Source organism: Delphinapterus leucas, chromosome 2 (genome assembly GCF_059928025.1).
Source record: "Delphinapterus leucas isolate spDelLeu-1000000601 "Yukka" chromosome 2, BTC_Dleu_Yukka2, whole genome shotgun sequence".
Classification (NCBI taxonomy): domain Eukaryota; kingdom Metazoa; phylum Chordata; class Mammalia; order Artiodactyla; family Monodontidae; genus Delphinapterus; species Delphinapterus leucas.
This window is the reverse complement of record NC_143130.1, coordinates 114,456,652-114,478,861: the sequence shown is the minus strand read 5'-3', so window position 1 is coordinate 114,478,861 and position 22,210 is coordinate 114,456,652. Positions and strand designations below refer to the sequence as shown.

At 33.5% G+C, this 22,210-nt stretch overlaps 1 protein-coding gene across 17 annotated transcripts in view; it reads left to right on the top strand.

Moving 5' to 3' along the window:
* STRN3 (striatin 3) overlaps nt 1-22,210 on the top strand; it is a 110,613-nt gene that overhangs the window by 54,362 nt on the left and 34,041 nt on the right. For 8 of the 17 annotated variants that reach the window (XR_016392158.1, XR_016392159.1, XR_016392160.1 and 5 more), the window contains exons 2-8: nt 2,069-2,172; nt 2,647-2,720; nt 7,473-7,554; nt 10,708-10,749; nt 10,864-11,037; nt 18,250-18,379; nt 19,606-19,747. Coding sequence is in view for 14 of the 17 variants with exons in the window: in XM_089907567.1 (XP_089763693.1) it covers nt 2,069-2,172; nt 2,647-2,720; nt 7,473-7,554; nt 10,708-10,749; nt 10,864-11,037; nt 18,250-18,379; nt 19,606-19,747 (748 nt within the window). In the remaining 3 variants the exon portion in view is untranslated. The other 9 variants (XM_022553560.3, XM_022553556.3, XM_022553558.3 and 6 more) reach the window with 7 other exon arrangements.

Below are 22,210 nucleotides of genomic sequence, written 5' to 3'. Positions count from 1 at the left end.
AGCAATCGAAAAGTCCACTGTCCATGATCCTTTACTAAATGCCAAATCTGTTATTTTATTGGTCCTTATTATCACTATCAGACATAATCTTTACCTTTTCAGTCTGTACAGGTCATAAGATCAGTTCCAGTAGTCATGACTTCTCTGTTGTTATCTGCTTTTTACTCTCCTCTCCAGTATTTTATGTTAGACTATGTCCTTTTAAGTTTCATTTTAATGAATTCTTACCATTTCCTTGTCTTGTGTCTTTGTGAGTTAACCTCACTTCAGCTCCTGTTCAGAAGTTGCTTTGGGGTTCTTGCTATTTTACAGGATTTGTGCTTCTTTGTTTAATTTACTGGATTCTCTAGGTATGGATGACTTTTAATACCAAAATGCCAAAGGAAGAAGTGAAAATGAATTCTCACAACAGTATAAGATTCTAATAGGAAGTATTGTAGTCTTTTTTTAATTCCTTAGAGGACAGTATGACTTGCACTTAGTTTGCAGTATCTTTCTCAACCAAAAAATTACCAGTTACTGCTACTACTTTTTTTTAAATTAATTATTTATTTATTTGGCTGTGCTGGGTCTTAGTTGTGGCATGTGGGATCTTTGTTGTTGTGTACAAGATCTTGCTGTGGCATGTGGGATCTTTTTTTTTTTTTTTTTTTTTTTTTTTTTTAGCTGTGGCACGCATGCGGGATCTAGTTCCCTGACCAGGGATGGAACCTGGGCCCCCTGCATTGGGTGCGCAGAGTCTTAACCACTGGACCAGCAGGGAAGTGCACTACTTCTTAAGAAGCAAAATAAAATGAGCTTCTTTCATTTTTTTCTGTTGCTAATTGTAAAATACTTATGAGATCTGGAAATTAGAGTCACATAAGGGTTCTACAGTATGTGATTCATGTTTGTTTTTTTTTAAAGCCAATACAGGAGAAAACCCTCAATCAGAATTTCTTGAAGTTGTGTAATGAAACTGATATATTCTACCTTTGCTCCACAGCTTAAGAGAGTCAGAAGTGCTACTTTTCTCTTTAGGATCTAGACTATTATTAGGTTCTGAATCTTTACCATTGCTCCTAGATCTTTATTTTTGTTTTGAAATTTGTATGTAGACTAAGTGTTATATAGTTGTGTATAATTTCTCAGGTCTTACGGAGTTGTGAATGATTTCATTTAATTTTTCCAAACTTAATGTGTTAAATTATTCAGATGAATTCATTTGTTCTGATTCCATGTTCACTGAAATTTTAAAAAAATTAACCATAATTTAGCTTACAAAGTAGCTTACTTTCTCTTAATGGGCAAATACACCTATTGGTCATCTCGGCAAGAGCATGAAAGTTAATTTTATTGTAAATATGTTCATAACAGCAAATATCCCCATGTAGATGCCAGCCTCCTTAAACATTACTCTTTAGTGTGGGGTGTATAAAGGAGGCTGACATGCTGGGAAGGGCCAGAAAAAGATGGAGAATTGTCTCTCTGAGAAAATAAGGCAATTAAAAGGAAAAAAAAATTCTCTCACTGTAGAAAATGACAACAGAAAGTAATGCGGTCATTGAACATAAAGTGGCTTAACTTAAACTATTTGCAATACTCTGGATAATTGTTTCAAGAGATAAAACAATTTGGAGTGTGGTGGATAGAATGGAAAAGATTATAAATTTTTAAGTATTTCATGAAAGAAATGCTTTTGAGGGAATATTACTGTTTTTTAAACAAGCAATATCTAATTTGAGGAAAAATATTTATCTACTTGTGAATATAATATTTTTTAGTTCTTTGTGACTTGTTTGTTAGGAATTAGGTGCAATTTTTACATATAAAATTTCCTTTCAAAAGTATGTAAAACTTAATATTAGAGACAAAAAGGATTATAAGCAAATAGCTAATTTATAGTTATCTTTATTTTAAAGTGATTGTATTATCTAACAAAGAAAGTTTGATCAACTGCTTCTATGAATTTTAAATCTTGCTGTCATGAATAAAAGGGCAGAATTTTACATTTATTGTTTTCCTTTTTTCAATTTCCTATGTATAGTTAAGAAAAAAATGAAAATAAATGAACTTTTTGTATTTTTAGGCCCGGATAGCATTTTTGCAAGGAGAAAGAAAAGGTCAAGAAAACTTGAAGAAGGATTTAGTAAGAAGAATAAAGATGTTAGAATATGCATTAAAACAAGAAAGGTATGTGTCCCTCATTTTCTTATATGAATAAAATAAAGTAGAACAATATTATTCTTTTTATGTATTATTATACAGTGTATTTAACGCCTTTTGAAAGATACAAAGATTTGCCCAAAATACAGGACGATATTTTGATTTGATTCTTATATAGGAAAAGAAAAAAAGATTAAAATCTTTAAATTGAAATAATATCTTTTATTATAGAGTCCAAGTTTTTTCTGTTTTACAGATTAGGAAAAATTTATCTTTACTTGGGTGTATATTTTAGTTGGGCAATTTATCTTATTTTTTTTCTTTTACATCCAGTATATTGTTTTTCTCCAACTTCTTTTGCAAGTAAAGTTTAAAGAAACAGACATTCATATTATGCTTTATTTGTCATTGGAGAAATATATACCAGTAGTTAGTTACTTGCCTACGTAGAAAAGGAAAAAAAATTGTTTTTCTTTCAACAATTTATTATTAAATTTTCAGGGCAAAATATCACAAATTAAAATACGGCACAGAACTGAACCAAGGTGATTTGAAAATGCCAACCTTTGAATCAGGTAAACTTGATTCTTCTGTTAATCTCCCCGCCCCACCCCCACCCCCCACACACCCCATGCAAGAAAAACTGGTTTAAGCTCATTTTTATGTAACAAACATGTTCTCTTTACCCCCATTTTGCTTTGAAAGCATCAGTTAGTTAGATGGTTGCCTATTATAATACTGTCTAGAATTTGGGGAAAAATAATAAATAAAAGTAGTATCAATAGTGTCATCTACATAATCCCGAGGTTCTCTTATTTTTCTTGTTTTGAAACCTGTGTAAAACTGGGTGTGTTTTTGGTTGTCATTAGAAGTGGAAGGTAATGAGTAACTCTTTGTACCACCTGTAGGCAATTCTTATCCAAGTCTATATAAGCTTAATTTTGTATTATTAAAAAGTTATTTTTTTTTCTAGAGAAGCTGTGATTAACTCATAAAGAAATTGCAAATTTGAATTTGGAAACTACGGAGGCAGCCAGATAAGGATAAGAGAAGGAAAACATTATCTCCAATTGGCCTTGCTGTTTACTAAAGTAGTGAGTGTGAGAGTAGTATCTGATGAACAGTTATGCAGGAAGAGAGGGCTGGATATAGGAAAAGGCTATAACAGTTTAGTGTTAATTTAGGGTTCCATATGATTACAATTTGAGTAATCTAAAAGTTTAATAAGGAAAGAATATTTTGATTTATGTTATATAATATTTGGGAATATTACTGCAATTTTCTATTTCTGAGGTATATGTAGAACCCATTTATATACACAGTTTGATGGTGCAGGCAAATTGAATACTATACTGTTCTTGGCTGCTGGTTACTAAGATAAGGAAAAAAATGTGTCTATTTTGATATACAATTTTTCTTCTCCTTGTATAGTTGTTTCCATTCCTAATAAAGTCAAAGCATACATGGTAGGGAAAATAAAACAAATAGGGATTTTTTTTTTAAGTTAAATGTTACAGTAAATTTTTAAAATTTAGCTAATTGGTTTTGGTTTAACATTAAGTACTTAAAACTTGGCAGAAACACCCTATATGTATAACCTGCAGTTGATTTATTCTTAGGTCTTCTCCACTTACCAATTTTAGCACCACAACCATATCTTCCTAGTTGTCATATATAAAATTAAGAGACCAAGATAGGAGTGGCATAGGTTTCCTTTGATCTAGCTTTTAAGTGGTTACGAAGACTCAGATGCCAGGGGACAATATTATGGTCTCCTCCTTGGAAAAGCTATAATAAATGATAAAAAGATGGAAGGCCTGTATATTTTGGGCCATGTTTACTGCAGCAGTCCCATTATAGTTAGAGAAAGTACAGTGGTTTCACCATAGAGAAAACCTGATGTCTTCATAGCTTTTCTTTAACTCATTTTTTTTCTAATATGGCTAGAATATTCAGAAAATAATCACTTTTTTTTTTTTTGGCCACTCCGCATGGCTTGCAGGATCTTAGTTCCCAGACCAGGTATTGAACCCAGGCTACAACAGTGAAAGCGCTGAGTCCTAACCACTGGACCACCAGGGAATTCCCCACTTAGTATAACTTGAGGACTGTCCCCCTAACTTGGTCTGTATAAATGTGAGGAACAGCCCCACTGTTCCTGGAACTAGAGTCGGAATTGGCTAACTGGTCTTGGTACAAGTTGGTATAAAGGAAAATCATTAGCACGTAATCTCTCCTGCCCCCAACTGAAATGAGAGAAAAACAAGTCTGTTTTTAGCTATATAAACTTAACTATTAAAACTTCCTTAAATTGAAGAATAAAATAACAACCAAGTATTTTATTTATAGGAAACAATAATAATAAAGTAGATTATTTTTACTGATGTAGAAAAACTACTCAGGATGTTTAGTGGAAAACAAACAAAGGAATGGGCAAAAATACACCATGCAAACAATGAGATAAAATTATTTACATCAAAGTATAGAAAGAAATAAACATTAAATGAATCAGTGTTGCCTTTTATATACTTAAAATAAATCAAAATGTAAAAAGGAGAAAACGTACGAAATACTGTTACGAAAGAAGTACAAGGTATGTGTGTTTTTATACCCTTGTCTTAGTAATACCAGTATATATATCCTAAACTTAACTCTATAAAAGGGGGTGTATCCAAATCTGTAAACAGCTCCTATTTCCCTACATTTAAGGGAAAAAATCTACAACAGTAGACATATGGGTAAAAGACTTGAAAAGCCACCAATAAAAGAGGATATCCAAATGGCCAACAAACATACGAAACGATGCTCAAATGTATTAGCTTATACAACTTATTTGAGGAAATACAACTTAAATACAACTTAAAACCACAGCACAGTACAATTAGACACCTACCACATTTCACATTTCATGTGAAAATGAAAAAGAGAAAATGTCATGTGTTGCTGAGGATGTGGATCAACCAGGATTTGCACACCTTCTGGTGTTGGAATTCTAGTTTGATAAAACTGCTCTGAAAGTGATTTGTCAGTACAAGTTTCCCCCAGTATCCCAAAGTAGAGCATTCCTGTTCATAAGCCAAAATGACATAAAACAAAGATGCAATTTACCTTTGGACACATCTTGATAATGATGCACAAAATAGATCAAGATAAAGCACAGATGATAATAGACACAGTTCAAAGCTATGGGCTTGTTACGGAGCTTGGTGGTGCCTCTCTCGCTGCTTGGGGGTGTGTGCTGCCACTGTAACAGTTCACTGCAAAACAAATGCTGAAGGCTATTTTTTCTTTTCGCCTTTTTTCATAAAGAGTGAAAATTCCCTCTGAATTTTTTCAGTTAGGCTAGCGAAAACAGGTACTAAATGTTGGTCTTTCATAAAAGCGAGGTGGCCTAAAGAGAGCTTTCGAAAAGCGTGGGATAACTGTATTGCTAAAGGGAACATAGCGTGCCCCGTGGCCCAGTAATTCCACTCCTTAAAATGTTCATCACAAGGCTTGTATAAGAATGTTCATAGTATCATTACTTTTAATAGCAAAAAACTGGAAGCAATTCACATGTTCTTCACCAATAGAATAGACAAATATATTGTGATATTTTAGTGTAAGGAAATGCTGTTTAGCAAAAAAAAAAGTGAATAAACTATAACTAGACTAAGCTATAACCAAAAGTGAATAAGCTATAACTAAATTTTATGTGGATCACATAAAACTGAAAATTGATAGAAATGATTTCATATATATCAAATTCAAAAATTAACCTAGTGTTTAGAAATCAGGGTAGTGTTAATATTCTTTTAGGAATATCTAGTTAGACTTGGGAAAGGGCACGATGAAAGTTTTTAGGGGTGCTGATGACATTTTATTTCTTCATCTAGCTACTGGTTACATGGGTGTGTTAAAAAATTCATTGAGCTGTACGCTTAGGATGTACTTCAAGAATATTTTTACCAACATTATTTATAATAGTGAAAAATGGAAACATTTCAACATTAGGGAACTGGTTAAATTAAATAGGTATATACCTTCTGTAGATTATATAATTATTTTATATGATGTTAATCTATATTTATTGCCATAGAATGTTCAAGATACATTAAGTATTGAAAGCAGCTTGTAGTGCAGTACACACACTTCGACTTTTTTTTTTTTAATTTAAGGAGGGGAGAAGCTGATGTTATTTTCAGATGGAAAATATGGAATGATAAAATCTCAAGTACTAACACTGTTGGTGATAGGATTTGGGGCAATTTGTATTTCTTTTTTTTAAATGTATTTTTTTGGCCAGTTAATTATGTGTTATATGTGATTTAAAAATAGGCAAAATGGTATAAATAGAAAAAGTCATAAATAAAAAATGTGGGCTATTAGAATGAGATAATTATTTCTGGAAATTATAGATGTTTCTACGTGCAGGGGAAGAATGAGAAGATATTAATAACGGATTGTTAAGGTTAGAGAAGTAATACCTGCAGAGAATATTTGAATTGCTACCAATAACTGTTTGTTCATGTGACTCTGAGGAGTCTAGGAGCCTAATGACTGTAAGCCATGGTAAGAGTTCTCAACATTCAATGTGAGGGCTTGTCTTCTATGGCCCTATATTCTTTGCTTTATCATAATTTTTATAATGGGAAATTGCAGGAAAATATTTCTGTATCATTAGTGCCAATGAATAGTTTTAAATATCACTGTGGATATACTAGTTGAGAGCTTAACTCATCTGAAGTTATACTGTTTATTAAACTCTTTTTTAATGCATACACTTTGTTACCGGAGAATAAAATATGACTTTTTACATATAGTAAAAACTGTTTTCTGGTCTAACTTTTAGTTCTAAAAATGAAATCGACTGTATAGAGTCTTGTATGTAGCCTTAGAGTCTACTGATACAGACTCTAAGTTATTCATTAGTTTTATAAAAATATATCTAATTTCTAAACAATGTTGATTTTGAAAAGTTTATATAAATAGTAAATATCACTTTTTAATTTCAAAAGCATTCAACAGCAGAATTCTGGTAGTTTAAAAAATTGATTTCAATAAAATTTCATTTCAAAGCCTGGGCTTTTGATTTTTAAATCACTTGTAATAAAACAAGGAGGGTGGTGCCTAAGTGTTTGGACTGTCAGGATAAACACACTTTAAATGAGTGACCCACAGTAAGCACTCAATAAAAGTTAATTTTCTTCTAGCCTTTATAAAATATTTTGGTATATTCTTGTGGGACTTTATCTCTAAGAAAACTTTGGCAGTATTATCAGGAGTTGAAATAACGTGTATGAAACTTGTCTTGTTTTTGTTGTTGTTGTTGTTACTGTTAATTTTAGAAGAAACCAAAGACACAGAGGCTCTCACAGCACCTCAGAATAGCCAGTTAACGTGGAAGCAGGGCAGACAGCTGTTAAGACAGTGAGTAATGGTTCATTTTCACCTTTCTTTAAGGATCTAGGTATGAAAGTGCTTCTATTCAGTCACTTTGCAAGTGAAAATTATTTAATGATAATGGGACAATGTGTATAGTTTTCATATTGCTTCTTTTTTGTTTTGTTAGATGCTTGGATCTTTTTAAAGTTTTGTTTCCTCTGAATGTTTCTCTAAACATTTCTCAGAATGATGTTTTTTTCTTATTTGTGGAGTAGGATGTCATAAAGACTAGATGTCTTGAAGACCAGAACAAAAATAGGGAGTTCATACTTATAGACATTCTCATTTCCATCACTGGAAAATTTACATATTTGGTTTTAAGTGAGATTGTGACTGGCTTAGAGAAGCAACTTAACTGGTAATCAGAAACTTTTCAGAAGTGGCTTGCTAAATCCTGCTTCTACTTGAATCTTTGAGGAAGCATTTTTTTTCGAGGAACCTTTTTGATGTTTGAATTCTTTGCCGTATTAGAAGTACTTACGTGGCAAATATTATTGTCTTATCTATTCGTTCTTTTCCCTTGTATTTTGAAAACTTTGGTACTTGCGTACTACTGAAATGTTAGGTAATTCAACTTTCTCAACTCTTTACCATCTTTACCATCTTTACCATCACTTCAGTAACCCAGTGAAGTGTGGTCAGACCCTTGATCTTGTTATAACCTAGAACTGCCCTACCTCTGGAATATTCCTTGATCATATTCCACTTTTCTTACTCCAGTTCCCATGTTATTTGTCCTCTGACCTTACTTTGATCTTTAGATCCTTGACTGTTTCATTTCCCTTACCTCCTTTACCTATTGTTGGTTTAATTTTTTTTTTTTTTGGCGGTGGGGTTTTTTTGTTGTTTCTTTTTGTTTCCCTAGCTTCCACTTAGACCCCATGATCCTTTACCCTTTTGCTGGTACCCTTAACTTTCCTGATGCCCACTCCTTACCCCCACCACCAATCATTTTACTATACCTACCTGCAGTATCCCAGCCCTAATGAGTCTTACTGTTTATTGCTTCTGTTTCTAATTAATTCTTAGAGAAAAATCACAGAATTGTGTGAATGCCATTACACATTCACGGTTTCCTGTCCAAACATTGCATAGAGCCTTTTTCCATATCCCTGGTCATCTGCTCCCATTGCCCTCAGTGGATATTCTGAACTTTTACCACATCTCAGCCCATTCTCCCTTACTCTCATTAGAGCACCTCAAGCTCTACTTCACTGAAAGCATGAAGGCTATCAGGTGAGAACTGTCTTTTTGCTTTCCTTTCTGAAAATGTATTTAAACCTCATATTCATCATCTCAGTTTCTAATGTTCCATTCAAAGAAGTATTTATCAATCTGGACAGTTAGTGACTAAAACTCAAACAAACTTCAAAAACAGATTACTGTCTGGAAGGATGCTGGGATAGCTAGCAGAGTTGAGGGAAGTGCTGATTAACTGAGTGTTAGAAACTTAAGGGCTAGTGTATCACTGAAGATTTCTCAGGGACTGGAAACACCCAGGATATGTTCTTATTCTCTGGTGTTCTACTCCTCTGTGTATCAGTTTTATTTTCTACTGAAAACCACTTTTCTCCAGGTGGCAGGGGATCCCTTACTTTAGTCAGAATAATTTCTGAGGATTGGATTTGTCTTGACTTGATCAAATAACTGCTCACGAGTCAGTTATTTTTACCTGGATTGTTTAAGATCTTGACAGTTCTTTTAGACCACATGGCTAGAGTGTGGTGGGAGTTTTTTTTCCTCAAAAGAGGATCGCGTTTTTTAGAAGAGTATGACGGCTATAGAGAAATCAGTTGCACAGTATTTCTCTCATAAATGCCTAATCCCATTGCCTGGCTTTATATTGTGTCTCTTCTCATTTTTCTGTAACAGTAGTTTATCTCCATAGTCTTCCTTATTCATTTCTCAACTGTCTAGTTTGTTTTCCATTTTGATATTCCCCTGAAGCTTCTATCACAAACATTTATGAGAACCTTTTTGTTCATATTGATCTTTTGGAAATATTTGACATTAACTCTTCATTTCTTTTTGAAACTCTGTTTTTCTTACTTTCATGAAACTACTCTCTGCTTTTTTTACCCTCATTTCTCAAGTTCTTTCTTAATTTTCCTTTGAGTTTCTTATTCTTCCAGCCCTTTAGATGTTTGTGTCCCCAGGTTTTGTTTTTACTTATGCTTTTTCTCTGGGTAACTTCATTTAAATCCATGGCTTCAAATATCTCCAAACACTAATGACTCCCAAATCTGTACACCCAGTCCAGTCCCTTCTGAGCTTTTGACCTTCTTACCATTGTGCCTAATAAATGTTACCACTTTCATAGATACTACTTGATTATTTGATAGGTATCCTCTAAACCATATTCTGACCCTTTATTCTTCATTTTATTCAGTAGAACCACCATGCAACCATCCCAGCTAGAAACCTGAAAAATTTCCAAAATTCTTATATCTTCTTTTATTCTACTGCCATATTTACTTGTGTACCAAGTCACTAAGATATTTTATTTTTCTCACATTTCTCCTCTTCTCTAGTTTTAATTCTTGCTGTGTTAGTGTCCTAACCAGTCTCCCTGTCTTTAGCTTTCACTTAAAAATCCTCTATTATTTTGTCAGCAACATATAAAAAGAAACAAAAAAGGCTTCTTTTTAACATCTTCCCTTAGCCTGTCAAATACTTTAGGAAGAAATTTTAAAATTTGTCACACAAAGCCGTTCATGACCCATTATCTATACTTATGTCATGATTCAGTCCCTTTCTTCTTTTTCAGTCTCATCCTAGATCCTCTGTTAGGTACCCTGGTTTAGATAACAAGGAAAGTTTGAAAACCGCGGGACTGTAGGACTGCTATAAGACCTTAGATCCTAGAAGGAGAGCTAATCTAGCCATCAACCTCTGGCTAAGAGCCAGGGTTTAAACGTAGCATGTCATTGTTCTGAGGTTTATTTCTGTTCATCCTTTACCACTTTCTGGAATTTTTTTTTTTTTAAGTAATATATATCATCAACTCCTAAAACTTTTTTAACGCTCTAGGTCTTTTTAGGCTTCAGGATAATTGGCCCTTAATTAGTGTTAGCCATCTATATGCTTTTTAAATTAAACTATGGTTTGTAATCGGCCTTTTTTTTTTTTTTTTTGTAGAACTGGAACTAGAGAGAAGAAAGTTATTGAGACAAAGGAAGAGTAAATTTTATAGGATTATGGATTTTTCTAAAATTCTTTGATGTGATTTTGATTTGACAAGATTGCATGTATTAACAATATGTGGGATTTAATATTTTTAATTTTCTCTTATAGATATCTTCAGGAAGTAGGTTACACAGATACAATATTAGATGTACGGTCTCAGCGGGTAAGATCATTACTTGGACTATCTAATTCAGAACCAAATGGATCAGTAGAGACAAAGAATTTAGAACAGATCCTGAATGGAGGTGAATCTCCTAAGCAAAAAGGACAAGAAATCAAAAGGTATGACCTATACTTATAGGTTAACATTGTTTATATAGCAGGTATTGTGAATTTCTTTAGCTTCTTGTTATTGCTGTTAACAGTTATCGAAGCATGTAGAGTTCAGATTTAAAGATTCCTCCCCGCCCTGCAAATGGTACCATGGACAAAGAAACTTTTTATTTAGGTGCTTTTTAAATTTATTTGTCTTGGGGCTTCCCTGGTGGCACGGTGGTTAAGAATCCGCTTCCCAGTGCAGGGGACCCGGGTTCGAGCCCTGGTCTGGGAAGACCCCACATGCCGCAGAGCAGCTAAGCCCGTATGCCACAACTACTGAGCCCCTGTGCCACAACTACTGAAGCCCACATGCCTAGATCCCATGCTCCGCAACAAGAGAAGGCACCGCAATGAGAAGCCCACGCACCGTAACGAAGAGTAGCCCCCGCTCGCCACAACTAGAGAAAGCCCGCATGCAGCAATGAAGACCCAACGCAGCCAAAAATAAAATTAATTTATTAAAAATATATATTAAATTTATTTATCTTGGGACTTCCCTGGTGGTCCAGTGGTTAAGACTTCATGCTTCCAATGCAGGGGGCCTGGGTTCTATCCCTGGTCAAGGAACTAGATCCCACATGCCACAACGAAGATCTCGCACGCGGCAACAAAGATCCCGCGTGCCGCAACTAAGACCCGGTGTAGCCAAATAAATAAATAAATTTTTTTTTAAGATTTATTTATCTTAAGTTTTGATGCGAAGAGAATGACTGTAGTTCTGAAATAGGTGCAAAATTAAAATTAGAGGGTGATTTCATGTAGTTCAGAGTTATTTTAATGTCTTGATTTTTAAATTTTTGTTAGAGTATTTTCAATAAATTATACTACTATATAATTGGAATAGTAATGGTTGTTTAGACACTAGTGTTAAGAAACAAGGCTTTGCATTGTGTTTGGACTCAGAAAGCTACCAGATATACTTTAAAATTTTAATGTCTTTATTGATAGAGTTCACATACCATAAAGTGCACCCACTTGAAGTATATGAGTTTAATAGTTTTTAAGATAGTCACAGAGTTGTTCAGCCGTCACCACAATCTAAGTTTTGAAAATTTTCATTACTCCATAAAGAAACGTCGTACTCATTAGCTGCCACTCCCCATTCTTTCCCATATTCCTCCCACTCACCAACCCTAGGCAACCATTAATATACTTTCTGTATCTATAGATGTGCCTATTCTAGATATTTTATGTAAATGGTTATTCTGTGAGTAGCTTCTTTTACTTAGTGTAATATTTTTAAGATTCATCCATGTTATAGCATATGTCAGTAATTCATTTCTTCTTACTGCCAAATAATATTCTTTTCTATGGATATACCACATTTTGTTTATCCATTCCTTATCCAATTGATGGGCATGTTGATTGGTTCCACATTTTGGAATAATGAATAATGCTACTTTGAACATTGGTCCACAGGTGTGGACATATGTTTTCAAGTCTCTTGGGTTTATACCTAGGAGTGGAATTGCTATGTCATACAGTAACTCTGTGTTTACCTTTTTGAGGAATTTCCAAACTCATTTCCAAAGTGGCTGGACTATTTTACATTACCATCAGAAATGTATAAGAATTCTAATTTCTCTACATCCTCATTAACACTTGTTTTCTGTCTACCAAATACACTTTTGATTATAGTACAGATTTGATAAATGCAAGCTGTCAAGCAGATGGAACTTTCTTTTCATTTTTTACCATTAGATATTACATTGAATTACATAGGTTGGAACGACAAAGAAAAGAGAGTGGAAAAAACCAAAATGAATTCATTAGTTTGGGTAGAGCTTAAGAAGTTAATAATATGTACGGTTTATAAACTAGCATTGTTTCATACCTTAGATACATTTTATGACATCATGCAGTTATTTAAAGACTTTCAAGTTAACATAAGCCTTTAGTTTACGGGTTTTATTTCTGAGAAATAAGGTCTCTTTAATAAAAACAATTTGACATCTAACAGAGCCCTTGTTTTCTTTACTCTGGATTTCAGGAATCATAGAGCTTTCATAGCTTTAGAGAAAAAGCAAGGATATTACTATGTTATTTTAAACTAAACTTGTCAGCTAACCAGGCTAAGTAGTTCTTAGGATTTATAACTACTTTAGAAGAACACAGTTTACTATATCACACCTGAATCTGAATTAAAAATCCACAACAGACTGTATCTTCTCCTTGTAAAGCTTCTTCCCTTTGCAAGATTAAGAGTTTAATAGTTTTTTTTTTTCTGTTGTGGTAAAAAACACATAACATGAGATCTGTCTTAATAAATTTTAAGTGTACGGTGCAGTGTTGTTAACTGTAAGCACAATATTGTAGAGCACTTCTCTAGAACATTTTCATCTTTCATGACTGAAACGCCATACCCATTGAATAGCAACTCCCTATTTCCTCCTTCCCCCAGCCCCTGGCAAACACCATTTGAGTTTCTGTTTCTACAAGTGACTACTTTAAATACTTTATATATATTTATATAAATATGAATACTTTATATAAGTGGAATTAATACAGTATTTGTCCTTGTGTGACTGGCTTATTTCACTTAACATAATGTCCCAAGGTTCATCAGTGTCATAGCATATGACAAGATTTCCTTCTTTTTTAACGGCTGAATAATTATTGAATGTATTTACCACATTTTCTTTATCCATTTATCCGTCCACAGACATTTAGGTAATAATTGTTTTTAATCAATGTGATTTCCTTCTTAATGAATATAGCTGTATATTGCGAGTCTGTACTAATGTAGGTGTGTATGGTTCAGCTATGATCAGGGCCTTTGAAAATTCCTAAGAAATACGAAAATGACCTAACATGTTGATAGAGGTGTCAACAAAATGATGTTTATCGTATTCTCATTTATAACAATAAAAATTTGAAGCAGTCTACATGTTCAACAGTAGAAGAATGGTAAATTGTAGATCATATTATTAGAGACAGTATGCTTAATGGTTTAGAATGGGAACTCTGAAGACAGACTGGGTTTGAATCTGGACTTTGCTGCTTACTAGCTGTGACTTTGGGCAGGGTACTTTACCTTCCTGTGCCTCAGTTTCCTCATTTGTAAAATGGTAATGATGGGGTTGATGTGAAGAAGAAATGAATTAATGTAAGGCATTTGGAACAATGCTTGGTACATAATAAGTGTTAGCTATGATGAAATATTGCTTATCCAGTTGAAATGTGACCCAATCAAGAGTAATATTTACTAGATTCTACTGAGTAAATGTCACTGTTGTCTTTCTTGGTTTATTCTTTGGTTTATTGTAGGGGGATGTTGTGGGTGTATAGTGTATCATATCACACAGCCTCCACCTTATAAGGATTCATTGGGGGAGAGAGTTCTCATAGATCTTGTAACTGAAAAGCTGTGCTGCTTCTTAGTGATTGGTCTGATTTACCTTTGAACCTCCAGTAGTTGCTCTCTTTCTTTTTACTCTGACTGTTTGGAATCTTGCCATATTTGTGGGTTTCCCTTATCTCTAGAAAACACTGACTCTTTTTTACCCTTTTACTTACGAACCTTACTCTTGACTTCATTCTGTTTTCCCTTCATCTGGATATATAATTTTAAAAATTCTGTTGATTGCTTTTTATTGAATGAGAAAAGATAGGAAATAGTTGGCAAAGAAAAAAATTATTATAAAATTCCATAGATGTAGATGTCCACTTAAGCATGTGGATTAAAGGCAGATTTACTTGTGTGCCTTCTGGAACCTCTGTTAAAATATCAGTTAAAGACATTTTAAGACACACTGATTGACACATAAGGACAAAAAATTGAATATATAGAAAGAATGAGAGGATATACTGTCCATTAGATAGGGAGAACTTAATAATTTTGGAAGCTGGAAAGAAGAAAAGGAACAAGCCAATTCAAGTCCCAAAATGCCAGTAAAGTTCCAAAAGCTAAGGAGTTAGAGGTATCAGGTACATCTGGAGTCAGGTTTAGAGGGGGTTATTAATAGAGAATTAGTTTCAGGTTTATGTAAGAGGCAGTTAGAATCTTAAACCCCCTCTTTAATCCTGTGTAGCCGCTTGAACACCCCTCCCCTATCCCAAAGAATGGTGGTATATTTTCTGGTGAATTCCAGTGATTTCTGATTTCTTAAGAAAACAAGCAATTGTAGGGTGGGCTACTATACTGAAAACAGGAGGATTATCTGAAAATCTCTAGCTGAGCGGTGAGATTCCCTGTTTCCTTCTACTTGGCTTCAGGTATGTTGGCAGCTGGTCTTAAATCCCTTTCAGGCAGGAATATGATCACATTAATAGAGAAGACCTTATGATCTGACAGTTGGGATCTGCCAGTGAAATGGCTGGGATTCTGCCCTGTTGTTATACAGAAGTGAAGCTAGCTACTTTGACAAGCCTCACCCATGTACACAATATATCCAATTAGTTTTTCTGTGCCTCACTGTTAAATATTAACAGTTAAGGAAAGACTTTAATATGAAAATTGGAGACCAAAGGAACCAAACATAAAAAAGGAACTCAGAGAAAAGAGGGAGCAGAAGACTTTCAAAACTATAATTACTCTTCTGAGAGGACTGAGAGAAGATAATACATGTATAAAACAGTAATATGTTATTGTATAAGGTTCAGTAAGAGATCAGAAAAGAGCTAATAGAAATTTAAAAGTGTGATTTAAATAATTTTCATGTAAGACTTGGGAGATAAAAGACTCTCCCAGAAAAGAGAAAAGGGGAAAAAAAGTAAGACTGAAAAGAGAGGAAAATCTAAAGATCAGTCTAAGAGGGACAACATCTGAATAGGAGTTTCAAAAAGAGAGAACAGGTAAACTGGTGTTGAAAAAATTTTTTAAAGAGTAATTTAAAAAAATTCTGGAATATATTTATAGAATGTGTTTCCAAGGATGTTTGTTTCCACATTGAAAGGATTTCTCCCAGTTACACTATAAAGTTAATTTTAAAAAATCCATACAAAGGCCATCATCGTGAATGCTAAAAAGAAAACATCTCAAGAGAAACAGCATGGTAGCTTGCAAGTAGGGCAAAGTCTCAGACCCTTCACAGTCCATGGTTGCTTTAATTTCCATTTTGCTAAAGACTAATGTTGAGCATCCGTGTATGCCATCCACATATCTTTTGATACAGGATCTGTTTGAATAATTTCCCCATTTTTTCATCGTTTTATTTGTTATTGTTGAGATTGAAGTGTTCTTTATATAGTCGTTCATTAAATGTGTGACTTGCAAATATTTTGTCCCAATCTGTAGACTTTTCTTTAAATTCTCTATAGTATCTTTCAAAGAGCAAAAGTTTTTAATTTTGGGAAGTCTGATTCATCTGTTCTTTCTTTTATTGATTGTGCTGTTTGACTTTTAAGCCTTGTACGTGTATTGTTGTGATCAAATACAGTTTTTAAAACCTGAAACGTGAGTTCTCACTTCTTGGATAGAGTTCTCACTTCTAGCCAAGGAACAATAATACTTTATCAGAGTTCAAAACAAAACTCTCATGTCTTAAATTTTTTATTTTTCTGTCATTGAAGTGCCAATTTTGTCAAATATTTTCTTTGCCTTTCATTTAATCCCCAGATATCGAGACATATTACTAATGTTGAACTGAAAAGTATGTGTTTTGTTATTGTCGTAGTTTTTTGTTTGTTCTTACTAATTTGCACTTGAAAAACACATCTCTTTCTACATTCAGTGTTGATACAGGTCCTTGAACCATGTGCTGGATTGGCAGAGTATAATAGACCTATTAAAACCCTATGTCTGGGATGAAGTGAGAGTGGCATGGACATATATATATACACTACCAAATGTAAAATAGATAGCTAGTGGGAAGCAGCTGCATAGCACAGGGAGATCAGCTCGGTGCTTTGTGACCACCTAGAGGGGTGGGATAGGGAGGGTGGGAGGGAGATGCAAGAGGGAGGAGATATGGGGATATATGTCTATGTATAGCTGATTCACTTTGTTATAAAGCAGAAACTAACACACCATTGTAAAGCAATTATACTCCAATAAAGATGTTTAAAAAAATAGTCTGAATTGTATTATATCCTTAATTTGGACTAAGAACCAACCAGGGAGGGAAAAAACCCTAACTTTTAGACTATTATTCTTTTTGTTACCATGTACTGTTCGTATTAGTAAGGATATTTGAGGTCATCTAGTTTAACCCCCCCAGTTTACAGGTAAAGAAGTTGAGGCCAAAAGGTTTAAGTGACTTGACCAAATTCAGGCAGCTAAGTCAGTGGAAGAGTTGAGACTTTCATTGTGAGAGTCTGTGTTCAGCTGAAGCTTTCACCGTTCTGTTGCAGCCTCTGTTTTTAGACATTTAAACAACTCTTTGAAAACCTTTTTTGTACATAGAGGAGGAATTCAGATTATAGTTTTAAAATGACTTCGTAAGTAGATAAAAATAGATTATCACTGTTACCTATTATATGAGTGGTTCTGAAACACTTCAAAGTTTTTTTTTTTAAGTAGTTTTTCTTTTTCCCCCTTAAGTATTTATTTATTTGGCTGCGCCGGGTCTTAGTTGTGGCATGTGGAATCTTTTACTTGTGGCACGCAAGCTGTTAGTTGTGGCATGCGGGATCTAATAGTTTCCTGGCCAGGGATCAAACCCGGGCCCCCTGCATTGGGACCACCGAGTCTTAACTGCTGGACCACCAGGTTAAGTCCTGAAAGTATTTCTTTAGTATATTAATAATCCTGTTTTCTAGGTAAGGAAATCTGTAAAATGGATTGGAATGTTCTATATCTGATTTACCATAACTTTAAATCTGAGCATCCCGATAAAGTTCAGTTTTAGTCGTAAACATTTGCACCAAGCTGTAAGAGGTTGTAGAGCTATAAGAAATGCTGAGTTTAAGTTGCTTGCTCATGATGGCTTTATTTTGAGAAATAATAGCACATTTGAGTGCCTAATACTATAGGGTTTTTTATTTTGATGCAGCAATTACTTAAAGTATTTTCATTGTAGAAACTTAACAACTGCTTTTATTGATAGATACTTTAACTGTAGAACATAAATGATCTTTCAAACATTTTTGTGTAGAATATTTAGATAATACATTATAAGTAAGTTTTCATTTTAATCTCTCTACTACCTTCAAGTACTATTTTAAAATAGGAGACAGCAAGAAATATTAGAATTAATCATTGGAATATTTTGGTTCATCATTTTTCCTCTCTTACAGGCCTTCTGGTGATGTTCTTGAGACATTCAATTTCTTAGAAAATGCTGATGACAGCGACGAAGAAGAGGAAAATGACATGATTGAAGGCATCCCAGAAGGAAAAGACAAACATCGGATAAATAAACACAAAGTAAGAATTCAATTTTCTATTCTTATTAGCTAAAATATATGTAGTCATGTATTTGGAATAGAAAATTTCAAGATGTCTTTTGTTACATTGGGAGTGATTGATCATTTATTATGTCACTTGGAAGTTTTATATAGTCAGTTCTTATTGAATTACCTACACATAGTACAAATTATTTGCTGTATTATAAATGGCAAGAAAGGGTCTGTTTTTATAGGACTAGTCCAGTGATTTGAAACTTTTTTTAAAAAGTTACATCCTTTCCACTCCTGTCACAATTAAGAATCACTGCTGAAGTCTCTCTCTTCCTGTACAGTAAACAAGTGGTAAATTGTAACTGAAGTGGGGTGGTACTCCCACCCTGGGTGAGGGAGTAAACTAAGAATTGTAAATGTACGTGTCAACACTCATTGTTTGTTAAGGATTAATAAAAATTTGCTTTTGCTCATAACCTAAGAAACAGGTTTATGTATTTTAGTGTTGATGCGGGTTAGCTATAAGAGCAAAAGTAGATTAAATGATCTATGTGTGAATTGTCATAATAGTGTACAGTATTTCAAGTATGTTTTTTTTAAAAAAAGTGGATGGGTTCTGTTGTGGTTCTTTGGGATTTTACAGTAATATGGGAAAAATGCCAGTGTTTCTCAGAAGCTTCCAGTCTATAAAAGCAGTTTTCAACCTTTCTGCCAAATTTCATATGTGTAACACACTCATATGTGGAGCATAGGTGAATAGAGATTTTGATCCTTCCCTATTTTTTTGTTCTGGGAAGCACTACTATAAATACCACAGCTGTTGACTTGCATTAATGTCCTTATTAACTATGCCATATCCTTATATGTTACGGACTGCCTGTGCAGTTCTCAGTGAATGAGGTCAATTCAACACAACATGTTAGAATGTAAGTTAGTGCATGGGTCTTTTGGTACCTGTGAATCTATTGTAATTAGAGAAGTTCTTTGTAAGAATCATCATACCTGAAGATTAAGATTTTAACCATTCTTATTACCACATTGCTTGCATCACATTTTATAACAGTGTTCACACAGCACTGTTGACAACCATTTATCTAGGGTATAATTTGGGATTGGTGAACTATGTGGAAAATCTAAAATTTTGTATCTAATCTAAAAATGGGAGTGCAAATGTAAAGATAATTGTGTGAAAACATAAAGGACTCCTTCACAATTTAGCATAAAGGTAATTCTTGGCTTATGTTCCATTTACAGATAGGTAATGAAGGTTTAGCTGCTGACCTAACCGATGATCCTGATACTGAGGAAGCACTGAAAGAATTTGATTTTTTAGTGTCTGCTGAGGATGGTGAAGGAGCTGGAGAGGCACGGAGTTCAGGGGATGGCACAGAATGGGGTAAGGTGATAAAGAAATGGGGGTGGGAAATCATCTAGCCCTTAAAGTTGTATTTTATTAAATATAATATGTGGAATGTGTATATCTGAATGTATGGTGGCAGTTAAACTGAGAGCAAGGAGAAGAGTGGTATTGAATAATTTCAGAGTATTTTGCACCAATTTATTTAGATTTGGTGACTAAACTTTAATATATGGCTTTTGGTGGATTTTGATTTTTTGAAATTTGTCTTGATTTAAAGTTGAAATATTTAGTCAGTTTAAAGATCCAATTCCTTTCTTCTTAGCAGATTTTTTTTTAAAGCATGTATGTAGTTTTAAACATTCCTATGATTTAATTTGGTAATGAACCTGGGTTTCAAGAAGATAACTCTTTTCAGTATTCCTGTATGGTATTATCTGATTTATTGCTAGGAAGTAATAAAGGTACTAATCTTGAATTATAGCTCTATATTGAGCAAGATTTATTGAAGTATTAAACTTCATTACATGTAATATTCAGTGTACAAATGCATTAGAGCCTAGCCTTTGGAAGTGATACTGCTAATAATAATCCAGCCATAACTAAAAGGGATAAAACAGTTCTATTTATACAGGGTTTAAAAACCCATTAGAAAGTAAAATAAAAGTGTACAAAGTATTTTAAGATAATAGTTGAGGTCCAGTATGTTATTCCTATTAAAAATGTTCATTTAATCATCATTTAATATCAACACGTTACCTGGTAGGGAGAACTCAAATTGTGTTTACAGAGCTTTATTGGAGAAGGTTACTAAGTACCTTAATGCATATTTCACATGAATACCAAAGTTGCTTAGTTACTAGCAAGGGGAATTATCACTAGATTTTTATAAACTACTTTGGTAATAAGGAAACACACTTGGAGTTTTTAAAAATGCCTCACTTATATATTGAAGCTGAATATTGCTAACAGCAGGAGAGACAAGACCTAAGAGATAATGTTTATTGACTATCCTGATACAAATTGAGTATTTAAAAGATCTGAATTTTGTTATCAGCTTTCTCATTGTTTATGATTCTCAAGCATTGTTTTCAGATCTTTACTTCTGTCTTCTAAGGGGAAAGAGGAGACATACTAATTGAAAGTATTAAAAAATTCCACAATTACTTTCTAGACTTCGAATATACATTTTTGTACTTACTATTTGAAAATAGCTATGTTATAGAAATTTTCCCTTCTTAAGAATTAGCTTTGCTCAAGAGCAAGAATTAACCTTGCTCCAGAAAAGTAAAAGTATGTTTTCTTCTAACTTCTCTGTGCAACCCATTCAAAGTTGGAAATACCTTATTTTTTTCTGAAAGTTTCTAAAATACTGTTTATTTTTTTCTGGATTTTAAAATAATTATATAAATATATTTAAATTGTATAAATACATAATTATTTTATAATTCCTGTGTTTTTTAGGAGGTTTAGAACCCACAGATACATGTGAAGAAGAAAATTAAAAATCACCTGTAACACTGCTATATAGAGAGAATCATGGTTAATATTTATATCTTTATTTAACAAGGATTTTGCTGCGTGCTGATATATAAACCACAGTTTCCACTTAATATATTATTCTTCTGCAACATCATTTTCAATAACTGCATAGTATTCTTGATGGAGTATGTTCCACTATTTCTTTAACTCTGCTGTACTGTTGTACATTTAGATTATTTTTATTAAAGAAAAAAACGATCAAAAGCAGTTTTCAAACATCTGTATAGCTAAATCTTGGCACATATCCATTCCTATTTTCTTTACCTAAAATTGCTGGAAGTTTAACTGTCCATCAGAAGAATACATAAAAATTTCAGGAATGTAATTTGTATAAAATGGCATTATTTCTATAATCAAAGTACTATACTATGTGCAGTTGATTGTCCTTCTGTCCAGAGACTTCTGGCTGTAGAGCAGAGTTTCAAGAGAGGACCTAATTAGTGTGAATGACAAGTGTCGATACTTTATTTACCTTTACTGTTAATATTTGAGAGTGACCTGAATCTTCTTGTGTAATTGGAAGTAACCGACAAAGTCTCTTCCTTCTGGACAAGTCTAAAACACCTTTAAAGCATTTTAAGTTCTTGAGAAGGAAAGGACTCTGTTAAGAACAAAATGGTTCAAGTAGTTTCTTTCCTTAAGAAATGAAAATTATCAAAGGATCTATGCAGTGATTTTGAATTTATCATTTTTACTCAACAGGTGTCATACTCAGTTTTTTTCAAAACAAAGAGGCTGGATATACAAATACCCCTTTATATTTATTTAATTCATTTACTTAAAATTTGAATTTACTTACAAATGGGAAGGTGATGCTTTTCAGATAAATTACTGGGTAAAGGACACAGTTGTTGTTGTTGTTTTTTAAAGTAAATAGTCTGTCATAATGAAACATCCCAGTATTCACCCACATTGGATAATCTATGTTATTTTTTATTTTGTATACTAGCAGTCTACTCG